Here is a 27,875-nt window from a genome sequence, read left to right on the forward strand (position 1 = left end):
AACTCCGGCTTCTTTTGACATGCTTAGCACCAAATAACACAGTAAACAAATTCCTTACTGCAGAATGAAGCGCGAAGGGAACACTTGGCGCCATGCTAAAAGCGGGGAGTGTGGCTCTTCAGTGGAATGGCTGTAAATATGCACCCCACAAAGCTTAACCCAAAGAATTGCCAGCGGCCTGGTAACTTGACCCTATATATGCACGCCAATAGCACTCGAGTTCCTCGATGGTGGTTGCCTCCTTTCCACCTCGTCCACTTCCTCCTCTCTCACGTGTAGCATCAGCAGAATTCAAAATACAGGACTCCGGCCACCACTCCAGATAATTTGGACATGCTCAGCTCCCATGCAAGATGCTTACGCATGGCTGCACCATTATTATGGTTCCAAAATTCCAGCTGATGACCAAGAACACCCAAGAACACCCAAAGACCCTAAACCTCTTCCAAACTGGCTTAGTTGCTGTGTTCCAAAACGCATGTATGCAATCATACAGCGCTGGATTATTGTGCTTAAGGTGGCTGCCTATATATGTGTCATGCAAACACATCAGCATTGCAAACAGGAGTAAATAAACAAAATCTTTACTTGAAGTACCCGTCTGTACCACCCATCAACACTTTCAAAAGATAGGTGTAGAAAGAACTTTTTACACCATATTTCCAGCTTTAAAGTAAAGCAATTTAATAGCAGAGCAAGATTGCTTCTACAAAAGACTGACAGACTAAGTAAAGCTGTCACAGGTTATACATGCCAACAGCAAACAATAAAAATTTGGTGTCAATAGCATGGTTCACTGGTGTGCAACGAGTAATTTTGTGCGCAGGACAACACTAATATACAACATTGGTCACCTTGTTAATGCTAACATATTACTGGGATATTCAGCTATCAAATAGACATTTTCTTTAATGAACACACTTGTACATTGTCCCAGCAACGTCACCTAAGTTTTTCATCATTTTCAAGGTTCTGGCACATACAAGTACTGCACCCAAAGTAGCATATGATGCATGAGTTTCTCGTTTATTGTACAGGCACGATTACTTAGTGTAGCTCAATGGTTTAATTTAGTGCCGATCTTCACACACAATGTGGATCATGAAAGCAACTTTCTTCAATAGCTCTTTGGTTTCATATAGAGTGATCACAAGCTTTTGTTCAGCTCCGCAATGTCCTTGAGCAGCTTTTGCGTATATTCAACACAGTTGACCGGGGCAACGGACATCACAGACGTCTTCAAACGACTTTCATCCTGCAACCAAGGTTTGAAACAAAGTAAGGAATAAGAAAGCTAGCTGGCACACGCTGTTTGCTATGTACAACCAATCCAGAACATGTGTAATGAATGCAGGCTTAGCCTCTTTCAAGCATCACCTCACCTAGCGCAAGACTAAATATGGTGGGACTTTGTTAATTATAACTCCAAGGGGGCCAGAAAATAATTAGAATGAAACAGTTTAAACAAGTTAAAGCCCCGCATAATATTGCATCCAATAATACGCACAATTGAGTCGTCGGCTAGTAATTTGAAAAACATGAAAAACAGGCAAGGTTCTGTGTTGCACAATGACGGTCGATTTCCTAGAGTCAGCTTCGCCGCAATACAGGCGATGAAGCGTAGGTACACTGCAAATGCAGTTTCGGTTTTGTATCTGACTGCACCATGTAGAAAATTTTTGGCCCAATTTTCGATAAAGGGCCTTCACCACACCACATAGTGAATTTCGGTTATGTGCTGGAATTTGTTATGTTCCCTCTAGGAGGCGTTCTACCACAATAAATTTTCGAATTGGTTCATTAATAGCCTAGACATAAATATTTCAGTGCCGCTAACCTGCGATTTCAGGAGGTGACCGTCACCACTACCACAGACACTATTTCCACTTGTCCTGTCTAGCCTCTGCAAGCGAAATTTCTTCCCTGCGTTTTCCCACACCGGAGCTCGAGGATCGCGTGGCACATACATCTTAGGCCCCGCTTTCTATTTTTTCCCTCACTTTTTTTGGTGCGCAGCTGCTGCGTTTGTCCCATTTCGCACAGTGCGCAATTTTGCATGCTGCGCACAAGAATACCCGACTAGCTGTATAAGTCAGTGCTACACAAACACTGAGGCAGACACAAGCAGAGTACAGAACATGATTGCATACTGGAACACGGTAGAAAATGACCTAGTTTTGTTGTCTGCACGCACAATGGAACATAGCAGCAAGCAGACGAAACGGAAGTAAATTTTGCTTGCTACGGTACGAAGTAAAACAAAACCATGCAGACATTCAGTTTGTGTGTTTTATTATTTCTCTAAACCTTAATTTGCCTATTGAAGCAACATATTACATAAATAACAGATATTGCCTTGAATAAATGTCGAAGTCACATGTCACTACGAGCGACGTCACAGCATAGAGATGTACGTAGGCACACTTGTGCTTAGGTACACTACCTCTCCGGCTGGGAGCGCAGTTCTCAAGAGGAGAAGGGCAAATGGCATTTGGTTTGAAAGTTCAGCGGAGTTTGATGTGTGTGCAACGCATCCACTAAAGGGGTAGCCATTGGGATTACCATAGGAGTCAGGTGCATGCAGGCTGACTGGTCAACTTATCCGGCGAAGGCCAATTTTAGGATCGAAATAACGAGGCTCCGGGCCCATAGAAATGCGTGGTGCCAGAAATGCATGGGACCTTTTGTCGGGATCGAATAAACCAAAAAAAATCAAATTAACTAGAGTTGAAATAATGGAAGTCTACTGTACAGACCCATAGATATCCCATGAAAATGGTGTAGTTTACAGTAAAACCTCATTAAACCGTACCCACTTAAAAGTAGTTTCGTTTTAAAAGTAGTAAAGTCAAATCCCTGACTCAGCGGCCCATAAACATAATGTGTATAGTATTCGCACAAATCGTACCAGCTTATTGCACACGTATCGGTTAACGCATAGTGTTTCCACTTTTCGTCGCGCAAACACGGTGGTGCGTTGTCTCCATCGGGTGGCCCGGCAGAACAACAAGCCTCAGAGATTGGCACAACGGCCTCCAAGCACCCTGCACGTTTGCGCGTGAAGCCACATCAACATCAACATCATTTCGGCGCCGTGTCAGGGAGCGTTGTGGCGTCGTGCAAACGGGAGCTCACGTCATGCCAAAACTCGGATAAAAACGACGCCGGGTGCTTAGCATAGATGAAAAATTAGACATCGTTCATGCTATTGAACGCGATGCGAAAAGTCGGCGCTGGCACGCGACATGGGTGTACTGTTGACTACAGTCTGTGGCATTTGGAATGCAAAGAAGTTGCTCGGCAGCGCTGCTGCGACCGCAAAGAGGTGTCGGCTACGAGGTCCGCCTTTTCGCCATCGTTGCCTCTGTTGTTGCCAACGTGTCGCCTAGCGACAGCGATAAGGACGACACGGAAAGCGACAGCATGGGCGATTCAGGCCAGACAGTGGCAGAAGCTGCACGTTACGTTAGCCTCATGAATGCAATCGTCGCGATGAGAACAGCACTTTGCATGAAAAGGTGCCCCGCGACTTCTGCAATGCTACCGGGATTGTGCATGAAGAATATGCAACGCCAACAAGGAATCTGCCGCGCGAGTGTTTGCCGAGAAGGGGCTGGCTGAAAAGTTGGCTCACAGCTTCAGCAAGTTTGAGGCCGCAGTTGTCGCTGCTAGGTCGCCGTGGCATCAAACAATAATAACACGTTTGTCGCGCAAAGTAAATAAATACTGCATGTTTTTTCCCCTTTCATCGCACTCTCTCTGAGCTCCGTTTTTGACAGGTAAGTGGGCGATCTCATGCTATTTCGGTCAAGCAGCACTACCGTTTAGTATGTACTTTTCCAGAGATCCGGCCAACTACGGTTTAACGAGGTTTCACTGTACTCTTAAAGCTGCATCAGAGAGGAATGCTACTTTTAAAAACCTCATGGACGACACTCTAAAGTTTGGAAATATGTATAACTAGCAACAAGCGCTTAGACATTTGTATGTGCCAGTGCCACACAGTTCTCAAAACAAAGTGCATTACCGTCATTAAAGCACTCTTCAGGTGGCTGACAGTAACAACAGAAGCGTACATATATTTGAATAAATAAATAAAAAATAAAGAAAGAGAAAGATAAGGCACAGCTCAACATGCATTTCTAACAGACTCAATGTAGACTATCAATATGAAAGAGAAAATATGAATTAGCCAAGGAGTTAAGTGCAACATCATGGCAACAGACACTGAGATGTCTGCAGCAACAGGCTGTTCTCACAAGATGCAGTGTCTAGCAAAATTATGTACCACTCTTCAAAGAAGCTACTGTTGGCTTCGCTATTGAGGAACTTGTTTTACAATGTGTTGCGTCCAATACGGCTACGCCACTCAAAATCCACAACACTCCTAATAAGGCTACCTGCATTTTCTAGACTAAAATCGCTATTGAAGTGTCAATGGTATGCAGAGTTAGATGGAATGAATTAAAGTCAAATAGTTCTATCAATACCAGAAGATGTGTACATGCAGGTATGAAAACAAACACTGAGAGAAATATAATGCTGCTTCTCACATTGTAAACTTCCATTTTGGTGCGAAGCCGGAAGATGAAGGGCTTGAAGGGGACCTCATTGAGGATGTCATCGTATCTACAGTCCTCCTGCAGCAGGAAACCATCAATCAGTAGTATTCAGAAAGACGGAATAACAGTGAACAAGGAATTAGACAATGTCCAGCAAACGACTGTTTGTTCAGATGCAATCGTTTTTTACCGCTCCGGTTGCTGCACATGCATAATAGACTAATATATACAGTAAACATTGTTTACAATGCAATCACTCTATACGAAGCTTTTCGCAGTTCCAATCGCTGTGCATGCATCTTGGACAGATCATTCGAACTAGAGTGACACAAGGCTACTCCTCACAAAGTACAAAGCAGAATATGCTAATGAGATTGGTGCAGCATACATTGCAATTATACATCAAAGACACAAACTATTCAATTGCACTTGAAACAGAGTAGAGTGCAGTACCAGAGAAGAGGTTATTGTGAGAATATACATACACGGAGGACAGGCTTCTGTTGCCTCGAAGAAACACTTATCAGGCACTAGTCATGCATTCTCTGTCATGTCTTTCTTCTCTCAAAAGTAGATTGCTCTATGATATCATTGTTGAGTGGTTTTCTTCAATACATATTTTTAAGAGCTCCTGCACTACTGGTCTGCAGTCTTTAAGTTACACCGCTTAAGTTACTAAAGCTCTCTCAGAGGTTACCTGCTGGTTTTAACAAAAGCAAGCTTTAATGAAGTCTGATTCCCGTCTCAATGACTTCATTATCATAAGGATTTGCCATATCAGCACCTCCTCATGCGATCAGTATGTTGACAGGGCAGACTTTACCAGGAGCAACGCAAGCAAAGCCACTTTTTGAAAACCCTTGCTGTATCTGAATAAGCAGTTCTGTTGGCAATTTGAAATGGGTTTTCCCCTGAACAATCAACTTTGATTATCTGCACTCCCCAATTCTTGCAATCAGGACGTGCTTTCAAAGCAGGTTGCAATGACCTCATCAAGAAGTCAACTATTCTCTAAATGCTTATTAAGGACAACAGAACAGTGTTTGACAAGTTCATCTCTGTATGGTGTACAGTGCAGGTGGTCAGCAAAGCATTAAAAGGAAAATGTTGGACCATTTGATTCAGAACCAAGGAATGCGAACACAGATGCTATGCCCTTGATGAGCGTGAGTAAATCCAGTGTGCTAGTCTAAAGGGGCCCCGAACGTACTGCCTGTAACAATTTTAATTGAAAAAAGTGGTTTTTGCAGAAATGCAGATATTATTCAGTGGACAAGTACAACAAGGAAGAAAAAAAGGGGGCGTGTGCTGTAAGCAAAATTTTGCATGATTTCGTTGCTGCAAAGAAAGAAATATTGGTGAGTGGCTGCGAAACAGCCTAGTAGTCCTTGTTTCTTTCAGACTTTCTGTTTAAGTGTGTGGCAGTGACATTATAGGCTATGTTACAGCTTCCTGACATCCAAACAAGCACGATAATCAAGCTACTGACAAGAAACTCATTAGGAGACAGCACGAAGTGCTCTACGTTAAACTAAGGCTTGACTACAAGTGCCCAATGAAGCCAGACGTGTAAATGCAGCCTAAGAAAATGAAAACATTTGAGAAACACTACAAGTGAACAAAGAGCCTAAATGGTTCAACGTCGTCTTGCCATGCCTGATGAAAACGAATAGGCTTTGAGGCAATACGCTGGTCAGGCCTCCGCAAAGCAAGATGCTACTTGTGATCCCTGCCCAAACTGGAAGCAAACATTTACAGCGACTAAGAATGAAGGAAAACAACGGACAGCACTGGCAAAAAGCTACTGCTGCTCTTGTCTATGCAAGACTGGTAGAACTTGATTTCGCAATTAATGCGCCGCATGCTGTATATCCCGAGAAGCAATGAGAACACATGATTTGCATCATCAGACTATTCAAATGTCCTTGCCATACACAGTGGAATGAGAATGCTCCTTCTGAGACTGTATTGATCATGGGCGCCACTTGCTTGGCTTGTTGTCTGTGCTTTGAAGAGACACCAAAAAGGAATCAGCGTGGAATGATAAATATGCTTCAATAAAACTTGGAGCTGGGCTAGTTGGTGATGCAATTTTTAAAACTGACAATAGCACTAAAAGGAAGAAACACTCGGTGAAAAGACGACACGACGACGAGGGAAAGCTACTGACTGGCTTATTTTTCAAAAGGGTTCAAAATTGAAGACAAGCACAACACATGCGCCTTTTAGACCTCAGACTGAGGATAACTAAGGGACACACTTGTTAGACGTATTTCCCATGTGCAAAGAAAGAGCTTTTGCCCTATGAATCGTCTCATTCAAAGACCGTACGAAGAGCACTTGCATCGCTCTGCATGGAACAGGCGCTTCAAAAGTTGTGCCCGCACGAAATGCTTTTTAGCTTCGACAATCAGGTTTGCAGGCTTTTGGCCACAGGCTTCCCTTGCTTGGTCCTTTTAGCAGCCGCTGAAACCCTCCTCAAGAAATTTGGTCCCTGACGAATGAAGGCTGCACCTGAACGCATGAAGACCAAACCTGAGGTGATGCCTTACATTCATAAGGTTTCACACAACCTCAAAAAAAGTGGCCAGCAGGCACAATGTGCCGCTTGTATTTTCTGCGCCAAACAAGTTGGCGAAGCTGTGCTCCCGCATCTGCGGTGAAGGTCAGCGCGGTTGCAAAAAGCAGCATGAAGATGTACTCGTAAGGTGCACCCTAGGAGAGGTATACTTTATTCCCCTGTCCTGCGGCAAGTGCTATATCGGGCCTCAATGACAGCTTAAGGGAACATTCCCAAAATTTAATAAATTTAACAAACCAAGCCAAGCTTGCGAATTTAGTTTCGCATGTGATAGTTTGCGAGTGCGTGGCATGGTTCAAAGAAGCAAAGATTCTGGGCAGAAGTGCAAGCGCAAAAGCTAGAGTGTTGCTGGAAGGATTCCACATACAAAAAAGGCGGGTCTGTGCATCAATGAAATAAATTTATACTCGGATGAGCACACACTTCTGGAGAGATGTGTAAAACCGTAACATATGGCTTTTCATCCGTTGCTGTCTTTTATTGGTCTTTTCTTTCACTTCTTGCTGCTTGGTTTTTATCATTTCACTTCCCGTGACTGCTTGCGATATTGCGATATCATTTGTAAAAGAAGGCTGGCGCAGTTCGGTTGTGCGCACGTGTTGTGCTTGTCTTAAGTTTTGAACCCTTTTCAAAAATAAACCAGTTGTCAGTAGCGTTCCCTCGTCGTCGTGTCGTCTTTTCACCGTGTGTTCGTCCCTTTTAGCGCTAGCATCAGTTTTGAAGTTTTTGGAATGCTAAAGTATTTGAAAACTCTACTTAAGTTAATTTTGCAGTAATCGGGAGATTATTACATGAGAAAATGAAAGTCAAAGATGTATTTTTAAAATTTTGCACTGAAATTATAATGCTAGGACGTCATGAACTTCAAGGTATTCTTTCGTTTATATTTGGGCCATTGTAGGTCAATGAGAGAAAATAGAAAAGTTCAACCTTTGGCACCCTTAGAATACAATCTTTATCGATAAACCAAACCTAAGGAGAAGCCGTATAAGTCTATGATAATACGATGAGCTGGTACAGAAACTTCAACGCAGCGGCACCACCTGTCCTTTGTTTTTGCATCTTTTCTGGCAAACCGTGCCTCCTCTCACATTAATAGTGGCTTTGTTTTGGAATTGTAGAAGTGTAATTTAATGTTACAGCCAACATAATGTTTCTCTTTAATTAAACCGTTTAACTTATACTCTCAGAATAAATGTCTGATAATTGAGTAGGCGTGCTTCATTTCCTATTGGCGTCCCCTGCACATGACTCACAGCAAAACACATGTTCACCTTACCTTGCTCGACTTTGAGTACATGTCGCCCAAGTCTTCTGCAGATGCCCCAATGAGCATCTCAGCCTCCTTGCCAAAACAAGTCACCCACTGGCCATCGCTGAAGTCTGTTAAATTTGCCTGTGAGCAGAAAAACACAGCAATACAATAGTATGGTACTGTCACAACAGTGACATATTGTGCGCATTTACAGTACATTTAAGAAACACTAAAAGGATCATAGGAGTCAAGTTTTGGGGAAAACACGGTAAAATATTCCTTAAAAAAAATTGTAGCCTCGTGCATACTGCTAACTTATGGTAATGGTGCTTCCTGCACACATTAAAGGGACACTTAGGCCAAATACAAAGCTGGCGTGGACTGTTCAGATACCTTTCCAGAAACCTCACAATGCTTGTTTCGTGACAAGGCTAAAGAGTTTACAAGAAAATTGCATCTGAAAAATCAGAATACCTTTCTTGAAATTCATATCTCCCGCCACCCAAACGGGGCAATGGTGATGTTGCATATGCCATCACCGCCCTTTGCTGCCATCGTTGAGTAAAACGGTGGCCGACAGGCGGCGGTACCGAGTCAAGACAACGCGGTGGATTCACAGGCTGCAGCTGCTTTTTGGTCAAGTGGCGTAGACCGTTTGGGCATCCCGCTACTCCACATGGAAGTTGAATTCTCTGCTAGTTGCAGTTTACGGGAGTTTCGCGAGCCAGCAAAACCATCACAGCACTACGCAATAACAAAACCTTTCGACTGCCTGTGTTGTTGTCAAGGGTAACTTCAATGAGTTCTTTTTTCTAAAAATGAAATCAATCAATCAATCAAATGGACAAGTAGCATTTTATTTCACCATATTATACGACACAAGGATGTTTTTTTGCAACGAGTGCTTGAGCAGTAGTGACAGAATTTAACTGAGGAGTGCTTTTATCACTGGGCAAGTACTTGAATGCCCCAGGGGGAGTCTCTAACATGTCCTGCATTTACCTCAATTTTTTTATTATGAAGGCTATGTTTATGATAATACTGACGCCTTAGTGTTTCTCGAACACTTATCTATCCCTTTAGCTTGCCTAATATTTGCCTTTAGTGTTCCTTTAACTTTTCTGCCAAATCAGAGATATTAGCTGCGAGAAGAAAGGCCTTGCTGCAATACTCCCGGCCTTAAAATATGTGCAGTGAACATTAAAAAGAATGACTTATGCACATCACTACAATACGAACAGGTCACAGGGTCTATTCATGCATGTTCTACTGATGCCTATCGTCGACTTCAGGCCAATCCATATGCTGCTGTAGTTAAAAGTCTCTGTGGTTGCTTGCCTTGAAGTTCCGCCACAATTACTCAGGTGCCATACCGTATTTAATAGCAACATAACATGAGATGGACAGAAAAAGAAATGGTACTTTTATTCACAGAATCACAATTTGGAAACGACTTCTCTTCACTCATCATTGTTGTTTGAGAACAAGGCAAAGCCTTCACGGGGCGGTATTCTCGGGCGATCAACTTTGAAGATAGTTTCGCTCTTGCAAAACTTTGCATGATTTGGCATCGAACGCGTGCCTGACAAGTGTTTCTAGCGCTGTTCCAAGCTCGCTTCCTATCTTCACACGGTGCCAAGAGTGCTGTTGGATGAGCCGAGTCTTGCAGAAGCGACACTTTCTCCGAAAGTGATTGCCCGAGAATCAAGTAATTTTTCGTGTCATCGAGCTCGTTTGAGATTAAGCACTTCTCAAAACACCACACAACTACTTTATCGAAAGGCATCACCAGGCCACAATGAGCTCCAGAGCCCTTTCGACTGGCCTGGCATTTAAGCAGGGCCTCCCGCTGGTAAAACTCTTGCTTGGGCTAGTTGGTTCATGCTTGAAGTTGTAAATGCAAGGTGCAGAAGACCAGGACTCAGGAAGAACACAAACGATGGAACCAGCACCTGGTCCTGTGGTTTGTGTTCGCCTGGTCCTGTCGTTTGTGTTCTTCTTCCTGAGTCCTGGTCTTCTGCGCCTTGCATTTACTACTCCCGTTGGTATCGCCATCCACGAATCGCCGACTTGCCGCCGCCTTGCCGCCGAGCAGCGGCAAGGTTTCACAGCTCCTCAGCGAACAAAATTGCTCGTCTTTTGAAGCGAGCATCATGCCAAACAAACTTTGTCACCATAACATCGCAAATTTTAAAAATTTTTTTATTTATTTATTTATGGAGTCAAAGCACGAAAGGCGACTCGGTGCTGTGGCACTGTAACCCTAGTCACAAGCACAGCAAAAATGGGGTCGATTTGAACAAAAAACAAGTTTGGCTCCAGTCGACTTGCCTGAATTTGATCAAGATGTAAACGTACATGTTGCCAACGTAACGGTAAAAATTGCGGGATTTAGAATACATATTTGCCTTGAAAAGGTCAATTTTGTCGTTATTTGAAGGTGATGCAAAGGTCAAGTTCAAGCAACGGACATCACCAAGTAATAATAATAATAATAATAATCTTGCATTACAATAAAGTAAATACGGTACAATGTACATCTTTAACAAACTCTGGTCAAATTAGACTTGGAAGCAGTTGGCATTTAATTCAAATAGCTGCCTTTTATCAGTTTATCTTCCTCCACTAGGAAACACCACTCTAGATTTAAAAAAAAGCAGATCTATAAGCTTATGAAAAACTCCTAGTTTGGTAGAAGCTAGCACAAGGTTGCAAAATCAGAGCATAGAGTGACTGGCTGACTGAGGAGTTACCTGCAAGTAGATTTTCTTGAGAGCTGTTGAAAGAGCTCAGTTAAGAACTTAGAGAACTGAAAAGTACTTAGCTCTTAAATTGAGGTGTGGCCACGCCTGCCTTATATGGCAGCACTTCAGCTTTTTTTTTTATATATATATATATATATATGGTAAAAGCGTTACTCTATGGCCTTTTTCAATAAACTTTTGCACCCACCGAGACAAGAAGCCTCCACTTGAAATCCATGGTCTCTTGGGCGCATTTTTCGCAGCGGTAATATCCATTCTGCAGGTCAACCACCTTCTTGTTGCAATTCTCACTTGGACAGGCCTTGTAGAGGCAATTTTCTTTGCGGATGATCGACACGCACGCCTTGACGCTGTAGTAGTCTGGTTTGTCACCTTTGCCCAGGCCTTCTGCCTTCGCCTGCGCTATCGACTTCCAGTTTGAGTTCCCTCCACCTGTGAAAAAAAGATCACGACAATACCTTTTTACATAACAGATATGTCACTTTAGCTGAGCGCAGAGGCTCTGCAGGGCAGAAAATTGTGTAAAAGATAAAATGGCCAGCTAATCCAGCTTCAAATGCCTGAACCAACTCCCTTCGGTGTCGGATTGCAGCACTGACCTTCAAGTCGTTCAAATTATGAGGTTTAAAGTCCAAAAGTAACACAACAGTTACAACAGACGTCACTGCAACGGGGCACCAGATTAACTTAAACCACCCCAAGGTTCTTAATTGTGCGTCAGAAGCATAGTACACAAGCATTTTTGCACTTAGCTCTCACTGCAACGTGGCTGCCAAGGGCAGGAACCGAACCCTCGACCTCTGATTCAGCAGCAGAACACCACAGCTGCTGAGCTACCACTTCAGGTATAATCGGAGCAAGTCTAGTTGATCTCAGAAGACTATAGTTGGTTTGGTAAAATAATTCATTAACAGACCTCTCTTGTATCCTGTCCAAACACTGTGCTGTTTTTTAACGATTCCAGTTAATCATTTAGCACTACTATAAGGAAGGGTGAGAGCAATGAATTTAAGAACAAATTATTCGATCTGGCAAAATTTCATCACTTATCCTGTACAATGAAACAACCCAGAAAGGCAAAAGCAAAGTTCGATCTTGTTAGCTGCATTCTTCTCAGTAATTCATCAATTTGTGCTTGGCAAGTGCGGAGAGGGCGCTAGAAGTAATGTACTAAGAGCTCTGTTCAGAAACTATGCAACCCTGATTTACCACGTAAGCGAGATGAACTAGCTGGAGTCTGGTTAATATCTGTGGCGTTCTGAGCAAATGTCAGTGTTCACCAATCACTGGTATGCCGTCTCTTGTGCCATAAGTGCTAACCCTTTAATGATGGCATGTATATATACATGAAAAGAAAAAGAAATGTTTGTTTTCTATCTAAATCTGCAAAGCCCATAGAGAATAAGCATAATCAACAATGGAAAATTTAGTGGGACCTTTCTCAGAAATAGATGGGAAGCAGCACGCAGAAAACAAAGTGGGCTTCACCTCAAGCCACCTACAGCTTCGTTTGGCATTTGTACAGACTGGTCTTGCCATATGTGAATTGTAGGTGTACGTTTGTGTTGAATCACGTGTGTGACACCACTGAAACTGGAGATCTTACATCGGACTGTCTCTTTGAGAGTGCTTCCAAAGGAAAGTGAGTTGCACACCTAACTTCATTCTCATCCTGTGTTCCTGCTTTAATAAACCAACAAATGGCATACGCTGCCTGTCATTCAGTGTTGGGGAAAAACTTTTAGCCAGAAACTTTGTACTCAACACGGATATCGGCAAGAAAAAAATTTGTTCTGGTATATTGCTTGTGGGCACACTTGTTAATGAAGGGTTAACGAATCCGAAATTTACATTAACACCATAAAATGTAGTGTGACAAGCTTTATCTGCACATGCGTACAGGCTGTAGCGCATTAGAAGCTTTTCAGCTAAAGCAGGCAATTTTACTTTGTAAACATATATTGCACAACTTTTTTGCTTGCCTATATCATAACCCACAATAACCAACAGCAAAAAAATTTAATTCTGGTATTTTGCATGTGAAAGCCAAGATATGATTATGAGGCATGCCATAGTGGGGGTCTCCAGACTACTTTTGACCCCCTGGGGTTCTTTAACAAGCACCCAATGCATGGTAGATAGCCGTTTTTACATTTTGCCCACATCTAAATGCCACCGCCATGGCCGGGATTCGATCCCTCGCCCTCGGGCTTAACAGCGCAATGCCAAAGCCACTACGTTATCACAGCAGGTAATAACTAACAGTACTGTGAGCCTAAAAGGAATTCTAAAAATATAATGAACACCTTCAAAGAAGACTACAGAGGTCTGGGTATATACATAAAGCCTTTCCAAAGCAAGTGCACAATAGTTCTGATTGTACAGTCGAACGCACTTATAACGATACCGGTTTTAACAATATATTGGTTATAACAATGGTAAGCTGCTGCACCGTCATCTTTTGTGTCTTCTATGGGAAAATAACCCGCTTACTACAATGCCCCCATGTGCATTATCGGTTATAAATGATGAAGTCTGGCTGCAGGGTGCCCGTGCCGAAAGGTAATGGAATGTGAAATCCTTGAAAAGAAAAAAGAAAACGAGAAATGCGAGCCGCTGCATGACCGCCCGCCACCCCAACTGCCGCCGCACGCTTCTCTCCATGAGAGATGCACGCCAGCCTGGCATGCATATCTTCCATTACCCTTCCACCCCTCCAAGCACGATGGGCTGCGCCCATAGCTCTGCACCGTGCCACCCTCTAAAACGCGAATTGACTGCACCAACTGGCCTGGCAACGCCGCGGGCGCTGCTCCCAAATTGCTCGCTGGGCCCTCACAGTTGGATCTTTATTCTATGGCCCTCATTCTGCGCGATTCTGCTAACAGATTAAGTCGCTCAGGCTTGTCTTTGTTCGCTGCATCAAAGTCGTTCCTGGCCATGTTTCTCAGCCTTATTTGACTCGCCGCCGAAACGGAAGATGGCTGCTCTGCTGATCACCAGCAATGTACAATATTGCCGATGAAAAGAAAGCGCACTGCTATAAATTTGGAAACGGAAGTGCTACTAACAAAAGAGGTGATCGTCGCGAAAGTCGTTGCATCGAAAAGCGACAGTGACGGCCACAGTGGCAGCGCTGACACGGTTGAGCAGGCTGTCTCAACATTGTCCCCTCGTGAGGTCCTGTAGATGATTCAGTCCCTCATGGGCTTGTTCTCAAGAGGGACCTTCCGATTAGCTATGTGGAACACCTGGATGCCTTGGAGAGAGTGATGTTGGCAAGCTTCGTGTAAAGCAAGCAAGACTGATGGAAACGCGGTTTTCTCGTACAAGCCAGTGGAAAGTGTGCGACGAGATGCTTGTGGCCATCTTGTCCCAGCATTTCTTCTGGATTTCTCAAGCTGAGGTTCTGCCGCGGCAACCTTCCCGCATTTTTTAAAAGGCGCCTTTTGGGGGCACCAAAGCGATGCCTCGGCGGAGCTCGTATGTCACTTGCCGCCCGTGACCCTTCTTTGCAGTTGTCATAGCAGTGCCATTCTTGAACACGGACAGCCACGGCTTGTTAACAACATGCGATCGCAGCGCGCAGGAAGCAGGGTTAAACAGTTAAACGAGTCTACACAATCAGAAGCCAGATGGAGGAAGTCGGTGGGGAGAACTGGCCTCCCTGCCATTATAGTTTTATCGGAGCAGCTATGCCATGCCCCATTTTGATTTCATTTACCGGGTTATAACAATTATAGATTTTAAAATGGAATTTTCGTTGCAGTTCAATACTGTTATAAGTGGGTTCGACTGTACTCCCAAACGATCACAGATTAGCAAGACATATTCCACAGAAGACGTACTCACCCATTGGTCCACCAGAGCGAGTGGAAAGCGAGCGTGTCTGCAGAAGCATTCCCTCTCTGCTGTACCAGCCCATCAGGGCATGGGACTCTGGAATGTCCGGGTTTAGTTGCAGCATGCTTGAGCCAATCAAAGAGAGGGAGACGCCTGCAAAGTGATCAACCAATGTGTTGAGTGTTTCTGCTTACATACACTGGAGGAAGCATAACAAGAGTGGCCTTATTGGGGGTGTTTTCACGTCTGCCTGATGCCACATCTTTGGTGCAGCACCTCAGTGGATCGACAGGTGTTCTGTCAGGTGGATTTTAGCCGGCCAGCCTCCGCTAAAAGTGATGTTCCCAAATGAGATGGACCGAAAATACTGGTTCAGGTCCCATCTATCAGGCAAAAAGTGGAAGTCCTCTGTGGAGGAGGCTGACCACATGGGGCTTCAGTTTATGCATTAATGTGCCAACCTAAATGTTCGTATTAGATGGTACAGTGTCTGTATTAAGGGGGCCCATGTGCCTTCCGAACTAAAAAAAAAGAAAAAGGAAACGCAAAAGAAAATTTTTTTATATGGTATTTGAGTAACTGTAGGTAGGCTGATTATATACTTGCTGGCTACTCTACTAACTATCCAGCAATGAATATTTCAATATCTTTTTTTTTATATTGAATTAAGGGGGGAGGCTACCCTGGAGACCGAACTTTCTTATTTTTTAAGATATCGGGATGAAACTTTCAGGGTACATTCATACCACCGAACTATGAGGAACTGCAAAGTTTCATAAAACTATGTTCATTAGTTCCAGAGTTATTGAGGTCTAACTAAGTGGTTCATGTATATGCCTGAGGAAGAGCCTGGAGAATTGCCATGACATCGTAGGAAGCTGAAATTCACAGTGATGATCCCTTGATAGATGGGCTACAAAGCCCTTTTTTTTAACTTCCCCTCCAAAATGTTTTAACACAACTTTGAATTTGATGTAGCTAGTAATGACCACATTCATCAAAAAATAATTGCTTATTATAAATTAACTGCACCAGCTTTAAAAAAAAAGAAGCCTGTTACACCCTGGCAAAGTCATTCAGAAAGAGAATAAAAAAGACGGCACAGAAATCTGAAGAGCGGTTTTTGAGATATCACCTTCCCCAGCACCACTACTAGCGAAAAAATCCATTCTGAGAAAACGGGCCTTAAAGTTGAACCCGTGTTTTTTTTATTAGAAAAGCTACTAATCAGCTTTTGCAGCTCCGGGCACACTCAATGTGTCAGATTTGCGACTGGCGACAGCCGATACCACAGTTCCGCCGCTGAAAGCGTCAACGCAGTCGGCACTCGCTGCGAAAGATTGGAAGTTCGATGCTCGTACACGTTGCATATCGCGCTTCTGCGCACCGAACATCTGCACTGTCTTGGGCTTCGACGGCACGCGTGCGAAATTTGACTTCATTTTGGCATTTGCGCGTGTGTGTTGTGGGCCATAGTGGCCTCAAAAGTAGCGTTTCTTTTTTACTTTGTGGTTGAATTAGGTGCTGATAATTACAGAACAGGTAGTTTATGAGACATACAACCCGAAAATATTGTTTTTCAAAAATCGACTTTATCGCAATTTTTCGGTTTTCAAGGGTGGCATCCATGCTTAAATATGAGCTTTTCCTTTTTTTTCTATTTTTTACATTTCCACAGAACACCAATTTTGGGATCCATGCAATTTTTTAGAAGCAACATCTCAGCTATCAAGGCACCTACAATTATAATTTTTATTAAAGCAGGTTGCTAACTACATGATGCACTGTAAGTGCATCATGCACTGGTAAGTGCAGATCTTTCAAACGCTGGTTAAATATTTTTTTTCAGCTGTACATTTAATAATGAGCTAGCTACAGTTTGAATGCTTTGAAGTGCTGTGTAATTGTTAATACTTTTCATACCAAGAAAGTATTTCTACCATCGTGAACCTTATGCTTCCTAGTATCAAACTATGTGCCTTAAAGCAATATTTTGGTCAGTAGTTATTGCTCCACTGCTCCTCAAAACAATAGTTTTGTATTTCTATTTCACTTTGAAACTAATTGGCCCATTGTAAAAATATTTGCATAATTAAATCCAGCACAAAAAGCTGCACAATATTGCGCAGATTCATTAAATTTGTCGAAGGAGACTTTAAAGGTGGCTTGTCATTTCAAGGAGCATCTCCCCTTCAAACCCACTTACCGCCTTAAAACCAAACGACTAACTCACTTTTGATCATGCATTAGTTTTCTGCAAATTTTCTTTTTTGCCAGAGAGGGCAGTCATTGCTTCTAATTAAACCCACTGTTGGCTCACGAGAAATGTTCCCTAATGAAAGCCCAACACAAAATTGTGTAATACATGTGATAATGTCCTACATGCAACTAACACGTGGGATACTTGAAGCAACATTCAAAATCATGAAATACAAGTCCATGCTGCTGCCACTGTCACAACATTACAAGTTCTTAAAATTAAATATGCTGGGTTTGGTATCCGTAAACTTCACAATAGGTCATGAGGGATGCTGCAGTGAAGGGCTTCAGATTGATTTTGACAAAGGGTCAAACGAAGGGCCGATTACCGTTTTTTGGATTCCGCCCTTATCGAAATGTAGCCGCCGCAGTCGGGATCCAAGCTAGCGATCTTGCGCTCATCAGCGCAGCGCCATAACCACTGCACCACCACGGCGGGTATTACAGATTCTCATAATTACTGCTGAAGAATGCCACTCTGTGAAGCTTCTTTGTCAACAACAACAACAAGGCTCTGGAAACGCCACGGCTTTAAGCTCGGAAGCAAAATTTGATGAAAATATGGGGCATGTTTCATACACTGACAACAATGAAGCATGCAAGGAGAAGGAGGCAAATGGGTGGAAGAAGGCAGGGATGGAAATAGGAGACCAGAATTTTGGCAAAATGTCATAAACTTACCACTGAAGTCAGATACACGCACTCCCTTCACAGCCACTACAGGGTTGTCAGTGCCATCAAACTTTTCTGCCTGGAATTCAGGAACCCAAAAGGCAACGATTTAGCCCCAACATTTGTGAAGTGGTTTGACCCGCGTTATCACCAAATCAAAAGACGTTTGTATTATGCACTCAGGCACATTACAGTCACGCTGCCTTCATATTTTACAAAACCAGATACAATTATGGGATGGATAGAGATTAGATGAAAGGCAAGATTGGTACCTGCCTGAAAGTAACACAAAGCTACAAAGGAAATCAAAATGAATTCCTTAGGAGAGTGTATCTGGGTTTCCTTTGTAGCTTCGTGCAGGTTCCAGGTTAAATTGTGTAAGGTGTCAATTTCTCTTTTACAAAACTTGTTTCACCTGAAATATTGTCCCCTGAAATTCATCGTTATAGATATTCATCAGAAACTAGCCTAGTTGCAGCCCTGCAGAATATTTGAACTTTGATAATAAACCCACCCAGTCATTCAATCCCATTGTGAAGATTCGCTAGTGCTCACCTAGCAGCATCACTATTGGTCAATTCTGGCAACAATGGTAAAGGAAAGCAAAGACAGAATGAAGAAAATTACATTAGCTTAACTACAAGACACCACACACACACACCTGTGCTGTCTAGGCGTGAGAAGGATATTGTAGCATGCAAAAGACTGGAAAAAAAAAGCAACAGCTCTTTCACGAAAGCTAGCACCCCCCACAATCTCACCTGATCTCCCCAGAGCGTAAGAGACACTTCGGTGCCACTCCGATCCACCAGGCTTATATCCCGCTTCTTCAGTTCCTGATTTGTGGTGCGCCGTGTCACTGTCTGTATGTCACCTGCCGACTTGCAGACTCCGATGACGTCTGCAACAGCCCATCACCACAACCAAAAAATGCACGTGACAAGCTTGTGGGGACTAAGGTGCGCACCTCCATCCTTACAAGCTCCATACATAAAGGGCAATTTTATATACTGAAAAGGCCGTAGTTAAGCACATTTTAGAGCTACCAAAGGCCTAGTTGAGCAAGAAGATGAGCAACTATTGTAGAGTGAATGAACAAAGAAAGCAAAATGGCAAACAGCCTTAGATTGTGAAAGAAATATTTAACTGCAAGAAATGGGGGTTGTTAATATGTAGTAGCCTAGGCAACCTCTCCAGCATGACTATGTGGAATGTAGGATAATGCCAGAGGAAAACATCACAGATATTGACTATTACGCATTACATTAAGAGCAGAAGCAACAAGAGCTCCTTAATAATAATAATAATAATAATAATAATAATAATAATAATAATAATTTTTAAATGCAATCTCACCAATGACACTATCCTTGCTTACTTCCTGAAGACGTGGAATGGGCACAAAGTTGAATTGCAGTGTAGGGATGTTTGGAGTAACGTCATCGCATGGTGTAATAGTTGTTTCTGGAATGAACGACATCTCGAAGTCGTTCTTGATAGACGAAAATGAGTAGCCTTGTCGGACGTTCTTGATAACAGCTCTTGAAATGTAGTACACCTGCGAAGATTTTTGGGCGCATTATTACTTTCTTCAGACAGCTACAAATGTAGTGAAAACTTAACGCAACCTTCAGCAGAATGCACAACAAACAATCATTTCACAACGCTTCAAAACAAGCACCCCATTCACACTACTGGATGTTTGTACAATGCATCATCGTGACCCTTCGAACACAAGGAGGAGTTGAGCTAACCTTGTTGACTTCGACGATGTCGTAGAGTCTGTCACACTCAGCATTGAAAGCCGTAGCACGTATCTCTCCGCTCTCATCCAGTAGGTCCATTGAAAAGAGCTTTCCCTCACCCTTGGAGTTGCTCCACGTACGAATGTTGGACTTGTTTGTAACACGTACTCTGATGGTCCACCTTAAACATGCAAGAGGAGCATATTGAACACTCTACAATACAAGATGCAAATTGACTAACAATGGTTGCCAGCTCACTAGTCAATACTTTCAGAGTACTATTACTGATAAAAAATCTTACATCCCGCTTTCTTCCTTGGTTTAAAAGATAGCTGCAAACCCTGTAACAACACTATGGTGCCGGAATTACTTTAACGTGCAACAAATTGTTATTTGTATACTTTTCTAGTGTGACCAATTCAAAATGTGTGTCAAATTCAACGCAGCTTCTTAGTGTAGGGTGTCTTTACAAGAGCTTCCCCACAACTCAAAAATCGGAGGTGGTGGTCACACGGTATCACAAACCACTCATGCACGAGTCAGCCTGGTGCAGTGGTCGTAAACCACCAGATGACCATGCTGCTGAAAGATGGACACACTGTGTCGGACATTCTTAACATTTTCACTGCGCTTTTCTGGATTCAACACAGGGCAATACGCTTGGTGCCCTACTGTCACTTCACTCAGAATTTGTAGTGCACTTCTCAACCTCTCTCCCCTATGATACTGTAATCTAAAGCTTGCAGCGATATCATCAGAATGCGGCTTCAACCAGTGCAATGACCTGAGCATCAGTGATAGCATGTGACCGCCACTCCCGATTTTCATGACGATAGAGGAACTCTGGTAAGCACACAAAGCCTGCCAAGAAGCCATGTTAAATTTGGCGTACATTTTGAATTCGCTGCATTAAAAAATGGTAAAATTTATCATTTGTTGCACATTCAAGGAATTGAGGCCTCATACCATGATTACAGAGTCAGCAGCTGTCTAACAAGTGAAAAGCAAGAAAACTAGGCAAAAGGCAGTTTGAACGCCTCTCCAACGTGCCACACGAAGCTTTGTTTTGCACAAATAAGATGCAGCTAAAAACAAAATGAGAAAATGACTGCCCACAAGCACGTCTGTTGACAAGACCTGTTTAAGGGAACTGGGCGAACGTAACAAAAATTTAGGCAAGCATGATGTAGGGCTAGTTCTTGCATATCTGTCATTGCTTGTAGTGCAAAAGAGAGAACAAATGATTAGAGAGAGTCAAAGGCACTCTTTCTGTCTATTTGGTCTTTCTCTTACGTATTGAAAAATTGAAAAATAAAATGTACCTTATCTATATCCATAGCAGATGTAAGCATGACAAGTTTCCAATATGCCATCAAAGTACTATCACAACGGAATAAAACCCAAACAGTGGAGCATGTGCCTGCTGGTACCTGCTGCGCCATCACCATGGCCAGGATAAACTCTGCACATGTGCAGTTAATTTATGCTGCTCATGACTTGGTGTCTCACTCTCAGCTTGTGGCCCTCGACTCACCTGATCATCATTATGATACCATGCCGCAGAAGTGCTGCAAGCCTCTGATTTTCTACAATGCTCATCGGTGGACAAGAGTGGAGAGAGACATTGCAGGAAAGCAGAAGCTTGCAGCACTCCAGCAGCATGATATCAAAATGCTGATAAAATGGGCCAAAGTCGAGAAGATGAGGGTGGGACATGAAGTCGTAAACATTGTAATTTAATCGCACGTTAGGAGCTTATGGTGGCCACAGTTAGGTGACGCAGTATGCACTGACAATGCAAGGTCTGCTGTTAAGCGTTTCATTCTGTTAACAATACACTAGCGATGCTCATCAACAGCACTGAGCGCACTTGATTTCTCTGGTTGAAATGTCTTTGTGATGGCTTACAAAACTTCGATTGACTCAATTTTCACAATTTGCACAGATGGTGTGCAATTTGTGAAAACTCTATATAGCAGGCAAGTTGAATCCATGTCACAATGTGCACCTAATCGTTCCATTCTGCAAAATCAAGCCCTTGCATACAGAAAAACTTAAGGTTGGGCCAAAAATAAAAAACAACCACGTTGCGAATAAAAATTTGTGCCCGGTAAACCAAAGTGTTGGTCTAAGAAGCACATCACAGCAGCCACTGTACAACTACAGAAGATTAGTTCACTCAAATGCCATTCAATTACGTAAGTGTGCGTGTGCATGCAAAGTGCTGCCCAGTGCAAGTGGCCTCAGCTCCTAGGTGGAATCGTCCCCTCTGCTTTCTGCTGCATTATCGGTTCCTTTATTTCTTTCATTTCTTTACAAATGCCTTACACAGCCACATGGAAACAGTGAGAATCATCAAGGAAGTCGAGACACACCAACAGACACTGCTGTTTTTGGACTAATGTTTTAGAACTAGATCATGTTTTTAGGCTAGATAAGAAATGTAACTGTATTGCACCAGCTAAATCTGTAAGGAGTTGTCATCACAGCTTCAGGTATTTAATAATGCATATTACCATCCGTATCAGCAGCGACTTATGCGCAGCGTATAAAATGCCTCCTTGAGTGCCAGAAGAAACCAGAGAGGCTGCGATACATATGTCACTGCAGAGTGCATCCCAGAGAGCGATTGCAAACACACTGGGTATAACACAAGCCACTGTTAGCAGAATCGTGCAGGTGTTCAGAGACATGGAGCACGTTGGTGATGCAGCAAAAAATTGTGTCTGCAAGACTGCTAAAGAAGAGGACACTGCATTGGTTGCTGTTGCTGATGCTAATCCTGTCGTGGCAGCTGGTCAGGTCGGAGATGTGGTAAGCCTCAACGTCAGCACAGGACTAGGGCCATGGCTTTTCAGAGCAGGTTTCAGGAGCCGAAGTGCTGCCAAGAAGACACTCCTTTCCAATGAGGCAAGAGCAAAGAGGCTTGCATTCGCTCAAGCCCATCTTTACTGGACTGCAGACTACTGGCGAAATGTGTTCACTGATGAGTCCACGTTTTGCACCCAGTGGAGCCGAAAGCAGAAGGTTTACCGACCCGACCTCACAGAGGTGCGTATCTATTTGCGAGTCTTTGTTATGTTTGATTCTATGCATTTTCGTTCATCCTTCTTACTGCAATTGTATGTGCATCCGCCTTTAGAACAGCATGCACACATACATACGTCAAGAAAATGCCACAATGCTTTATTAAGTATGTGTTTTGCTATTTTTCAAGTACAACTCCTCTGCATTCAGCAAGCAAGGGCAAGTGCTCACAAGAGCAAGAACATTTGGGGCATTATAACTAAAGATGGCCTTGGATCTCTCCGCAGGACTAAAGAACAAAGGTGCAGTGAAACCTATATAGAAATCATCAATAAAAGTCTCATTTCCCGTGTCCTAGACGGTCTTTCCCCAGCCAGCTACTACTGGCTTCAGCAAGACTTGTCACTCATCCATACATCGCGCAACCTGTGAGCACATCTGGAAAATCTTGGCGTCATGACACTAGAATGGTCGCCATTAGGAGAAGACATGATCATTTAAAATATTTGGGTATAATGAAGCCCAACCTGTCAAGGATGTAGCTCCACCATGTGAGTCGGGACGAACTGCAATTGAATAACCGTGGGAGACCCTGACAATGGACTCCAACCTCGTTTCAGCACTCTAAGACTTGCTCCCACACCTTCTTGCTGAGGTCGTCCAACCTGCCGGACGGTTTTCTTCGTATTGAGCGATCTTACAAATGCATAAAAAAGCGTTCTCTCTCTCTCTCTCTCTCTCTCTCTCTTTTTTTTACGTTCATTAAACAAGAGAATAAAGTAGTATTCGTGACGACGGCAACGGGTCTTTATCAACACGACAACACAGCTGCAGGCATGACAAGACAGCAGCAAAAGTAAAATCATATAAGTTCAACTCCGGTGCCTAATACACCTATGTTTTTCTTCTCCACCAGAAAAAAATAAAAATATAAATCAAATTTAGAAAAAAACATAGAATAGGCAAACAGTAAAACAAAGACTAAATGAAGGCAACTGCACATAGCTATGGGCGTGTCGACTGCTCGATGCTCACATGCTCCTCGTGGCTTTAAAGGGGGCCTGAACCACTCCTTATCAAAGTGGAGAAATGCATTTGAAGTTAAAATAGGCTATTCCAGAAATACTTGGCTGCAGACACCACCTCAATGCCTTCAGCAGAAGAGGAGTTATCGGCAATCAAACACAACCTTCGCGGGGCTTCCCCTCCTTCAATGCCTTGCACTGTGAAGGCTACAGAAGAGCGGGACATGCCCCCCAACGCTCCGCCTACTGAATGCCACCTCGGTGCTAAGTTACATTCATTTTCGTGTCTACGTCATGCCAAATGTAAGCCAAATACGGTTGTCTTCTGCGAGCCACAGTGCACTCAGCCAGCAGACTTGTCGCGGCACCCCATGGCCTCCACGGTATCTGCACTACATAGCAGATCGAACTACGCTATGTAGCGTGCTCGAACTCATATGCTCCAGTCTGGCCGTGCTACGTGGTGCGGACAAGCTTTGTCCTGCACCTGCTTGACTGACAGATAGTAGCAACATCCAACTTGCACATTTTGAAGCACTATTAATAGCTCAATATAAAGTGAAGTCTGCCAAAGTGTCCAAACAGGAGTGGTCAGGAGTGAGCGCAAGCTGGCAAGCGTGCGTGTTGTCTAACCATAAATTTCATGTGGTTAAATGCTAGTCAAGTGTTCAAAACTAGTCTAAATTAACGAGATCCGACGGTTGAAACATTGGTAAGCAGGGTGGCCAAAGTTTAATTCCTACACGGGCGGCTGCGGCCAAGCATGAGCAAACAATAGTCGGATTCATCTGGAAATACATAATTGTTATCAAAAATCGAAAGCAGATTTTCAGTTACGTCAGATTGCTTACAAAAGTTTGTCAATAAATATACACAGTAACAGTGGGAAGAAGTGCACTGATCTGTACACGTTTCTTGGTTGATGTCAGTTATTTGCCAATAGCAGCCACACATGGGAATCTGCTATATTACGAAATAAAGCATCCAGAAAAGAGCGAGCAAGCTTCTGTTGGAAAGACAGCATTTGAGAGAAAGGTGACATTGCACTCCGCTTGCGAGCTCCACATGCCGTGCCTGGCTGCGAAACTTGGCTGAAATGTTCACAGCAGTGTATGCTATCCGCGGACTATGCTTTTTCACCAAGACCGAGGAGTGGTTAAGCAACCATCTGTGGAAGGTGTCCAAAGAAAGAAAGCAAGGAAGAAAAATTGCACGGGAGTACAATCACGCCCAGAACAGGAGACTATAACGATAAAGTGCTTTTAAGTCGCACTTATGAAGGAGCCTCGATAAACTATGACAACAAAGCCAAATAAGAAGTTACCTGTTCTGATATGGAGTCAGGCTGGCAATAGGCACAACCACTACATCACTGGTAGAAGCGGGGTATGCTCTGTTTCCAAATGATGGCGCTGCTGAAGCTGCAAGCAAAGATAATTCCATCTTGAGGTCAAAAACTCCATATCAGATTTTTTCCCCCGGAGGAAATGGCACGCACGAATTGTACATGAAAGTGATGCCTCTAACAAGGCGCAACGTTACAAGCATAAATTAAAACAATGCAGCTCCAGAATTCCACAACATCTGAATTGAGCTCACTCACGTGGAGCTTGGCCTCCATTGTGCTGGAACTGCGCCTTGTTGGCTCCTCCATCTGCAGACGACACAGAACTTGAAAATTCAGTACAAGTGCCACCCCGAAATACCACACTGCACCAATTTGTGCTATGAAACATAGCCGCCGTCCCCGAAAGATGCCAATATAAAGCTGATCTACGCCGAGACCCCATTATGGAAATAAACAAATTAACTAATGTATCCATACAAATTGTCTTTGAATTGGACAACGGTGTTTTCTCCCTCCCCATTTTTTTCCCCTTATTCTGTTGTCACAGTACACAAATTTTGTACTCTCACTGCATGGCCAATCCCCGTTGCGAGTACATGCCAGCGCAACAAGAGCATGATGACCACACATCATCACACTCATACAGGAGTAGTAAAGACATCAAGTGAAGCTTGCAGGTGTTCTCACCTGTAGGTTGGGCAGCACCAGAAGATGATGTCGTGGGTATCACGGGGTTCCCCAGCCTGCAGCCCACTGTAGAGCCTTTGGCTATCACAGTCAGGTCCAGCACAATCAGGACTTTCCTACAGCGGTTTGATACAACAATGTAAGTCGCTGCAGAGACTATGAAGCTGCTTTCGGCATTTTTCTCCCTGCCTGCATGCCAACAAACTTGAGTCGGTATAATGTAATGATTCTATCCCACTGCTGTTCTTTTTAGTGCATGATCAGTGGTGCAAGTGCTGCTTCACCTATATTGTCACCAGGATCAACCAATTGTAAGCACCTGAAGATGATAAAAAATTTGAATCGAGCAAAAGGAATCCTGCCATAATACCACCCCTGCTTATCAGAGCAATCCCTGAAACAAAATGCAAGAACTTTGTTAAATAACAGCTTCAAGTTGACTACAGAAGATTTGAGTTACATGTTTTTGCATACCAAAGTTACACCTAGGCTATGAGAGCTGCTGTAGTGGAGCACCCTGGACTTATTCAAACCATGAAAAATTATTTAAGATGCACCAATGTCTTAGCCCATGAGCACATTTATATTCTCCTCGTATTTGAATCCCCAGGATTTAAACCTGTGTGCAGAGATAGTATTGCAACTATGCAAGTTACGAGCTTACTGTGCTAAACATGAGCAAAAATGAAGCTCGAATTTGTAAATAGAATGTCCGTTTAGCGCAGTTTTTATTGATAGGAATAGCAAAAAAAAAAAAAGGCCTTGCAAAAGCACTGATGCCACAGGAGCATGCTTTCCCCACTTTAGTGTAAGCTCGCCTGCAAATATAGTAACTTTAATGAAGTTAACATTTTCCAAGCACATAAGGCAACAAAAGATGTCAAATTTACGAGTCTATGAGTGAATAGAAGTGCAAATGGAATTAGTGAGCACCGTAGCTGAGTTTTGTTGCAGTGCCAAGCACCAGTGTTCTTCAAAAATTGATGTATCGTAAATCTTACAAGAAATACAAGCATCTATATGCAAAATATACTAGACAAGGAATTGCACAGAACATTCTAACACTATGAATCTGAGACGGTCGGCACATATTCGTTACAATTGCTTGTAGTTGTCAAAACATGCTCCAACCTACTTGTCAGGACTGACAACGTTGCACATATACTTGTCCAACTGCACCACTGCAAATTTGTCAATCTCGTTGTTGTTGATCATGCAGTTGAGCTGTGTGCCCAGCATGGCATCTGCAATCAACGACGCCGCAAGTAAATTACAAACGGACTAGGTACGTGAAAGATAGATACGCCGTGTTTTCGCTACGTGAAAGGCAAGCAGGCTTCGTTTAAAATGGAAGTTAAGCTTACAAGTGTGGCACTGCACTCCATCAGACAGCAGCAGCCTGTATCTGTCAGCAGTGTTGCTGCTTATGGGCTTGAAGTTCTGAAACACGTCAAGAAAGGTTGTATTTAACACACGAATTGCCAGTTGACGATGCTTGCCCAGAGCACAATACAGGGCGGACCTAAGTCAAGAAGGCACAAGTCAAACTGATACTGACCAGAACTTGCAATACGGGCTTGTCAACTTGTTGATTGTTAAGAATACGCTGCAAGACCGAAACAGGCAAAGCAGCTTAGCAAGTGTCAGATGCCGATTCGCGCTACTTGTACTGCATCGTATAGGGATGGTTAAGACAGCTCACCTCGACCGCCCCAGCTGTAAGGCGGTGCTCCATGGCGTCTCCTCAACTTCAATCACAAAAATACTTGCAAATAAATGAAGACGAAAAACGGAAAAACAAGAGCACGCGAACAATTCACAATTAACAAGCGTGTCCAGACAGGAACAAGGCCACTTGCTTGAAGCGCGCCAAATGCGCCGTTTCCGTTGGTTCCCTTAGTTTCGGTTCAACGGCGCTACCATCGCTTTTCATACTTCCGTTGTCGCTTGAAAAAATCTTGATTCTTATTGCCCCAACATACGGAAAGGTTGCTGAAATTTTCTTATGTTCAGGGACTCGTTTGGTCGTGTATACACAGCATAGCCTAAGCTAAGCTTAAAAAAAAAGAAAAAGAAGGAACTTGTTTTCTCTGTGCTTAGCGACTT

At 43.3% G+C, this 27,875-nt stretch overlaps 1 protein-coding gene across 1 annotated transcript; it reads right to left on the minus strand.

The window, feature by feature from the left end:
* Positions 1-568: 568 nt before the first annotated feature.
* Positions 569-27,650, minus strand: RPA1 (replication protein A 70). Its single transcript, XM_075685415.1, has 16 exons — positions 27,472-27,650; positions 27,328-27,375; positions 27,134-27,209; positions 26,905-27,013; positions 25,770-25,885; positions 25,338-25,388; positions 25,059-25,155; positions 19,692-19,863; positions 19,294-19,495; positions 18,699-18,838; positions 17,947-18,016; positions 15,016-15,159; positions 11,351-11,595; positions 8,423-8,539; positions 4,554-4,640; positions 569-1,255 (listed from the first exon to the last, which is right to left on the minus strand). The coding sequence occupies exons 1-16, from the start codon at positions 27,502-27,504 to the stop codon at positions 1,148-1,150; spliced, it is 1,815 nt and encodes a 604-aa protein (XP_075541530.1). The 5' UTR covers positions 27,505-27,650; the 3' UTR covers positions 569-1,147.
* Positions 27,651-27,875: the final 225 nt, after the last annotated feature.

Source organism: Dermacentor variabilis, chromosome 3 (genome assembly GCF_050947875.1).
Source record: "Dermacentor variabilis isolate Ectoservices chromosome 3, ASM5094787v1, whole genome shotgun sequence".
Lineage (NCBI taxonomy): Eukaryota > Metazoa > Arthropoda > Arachnida > Ixodida > Ixodidae > Dermacentor > Dermacentor variabilis.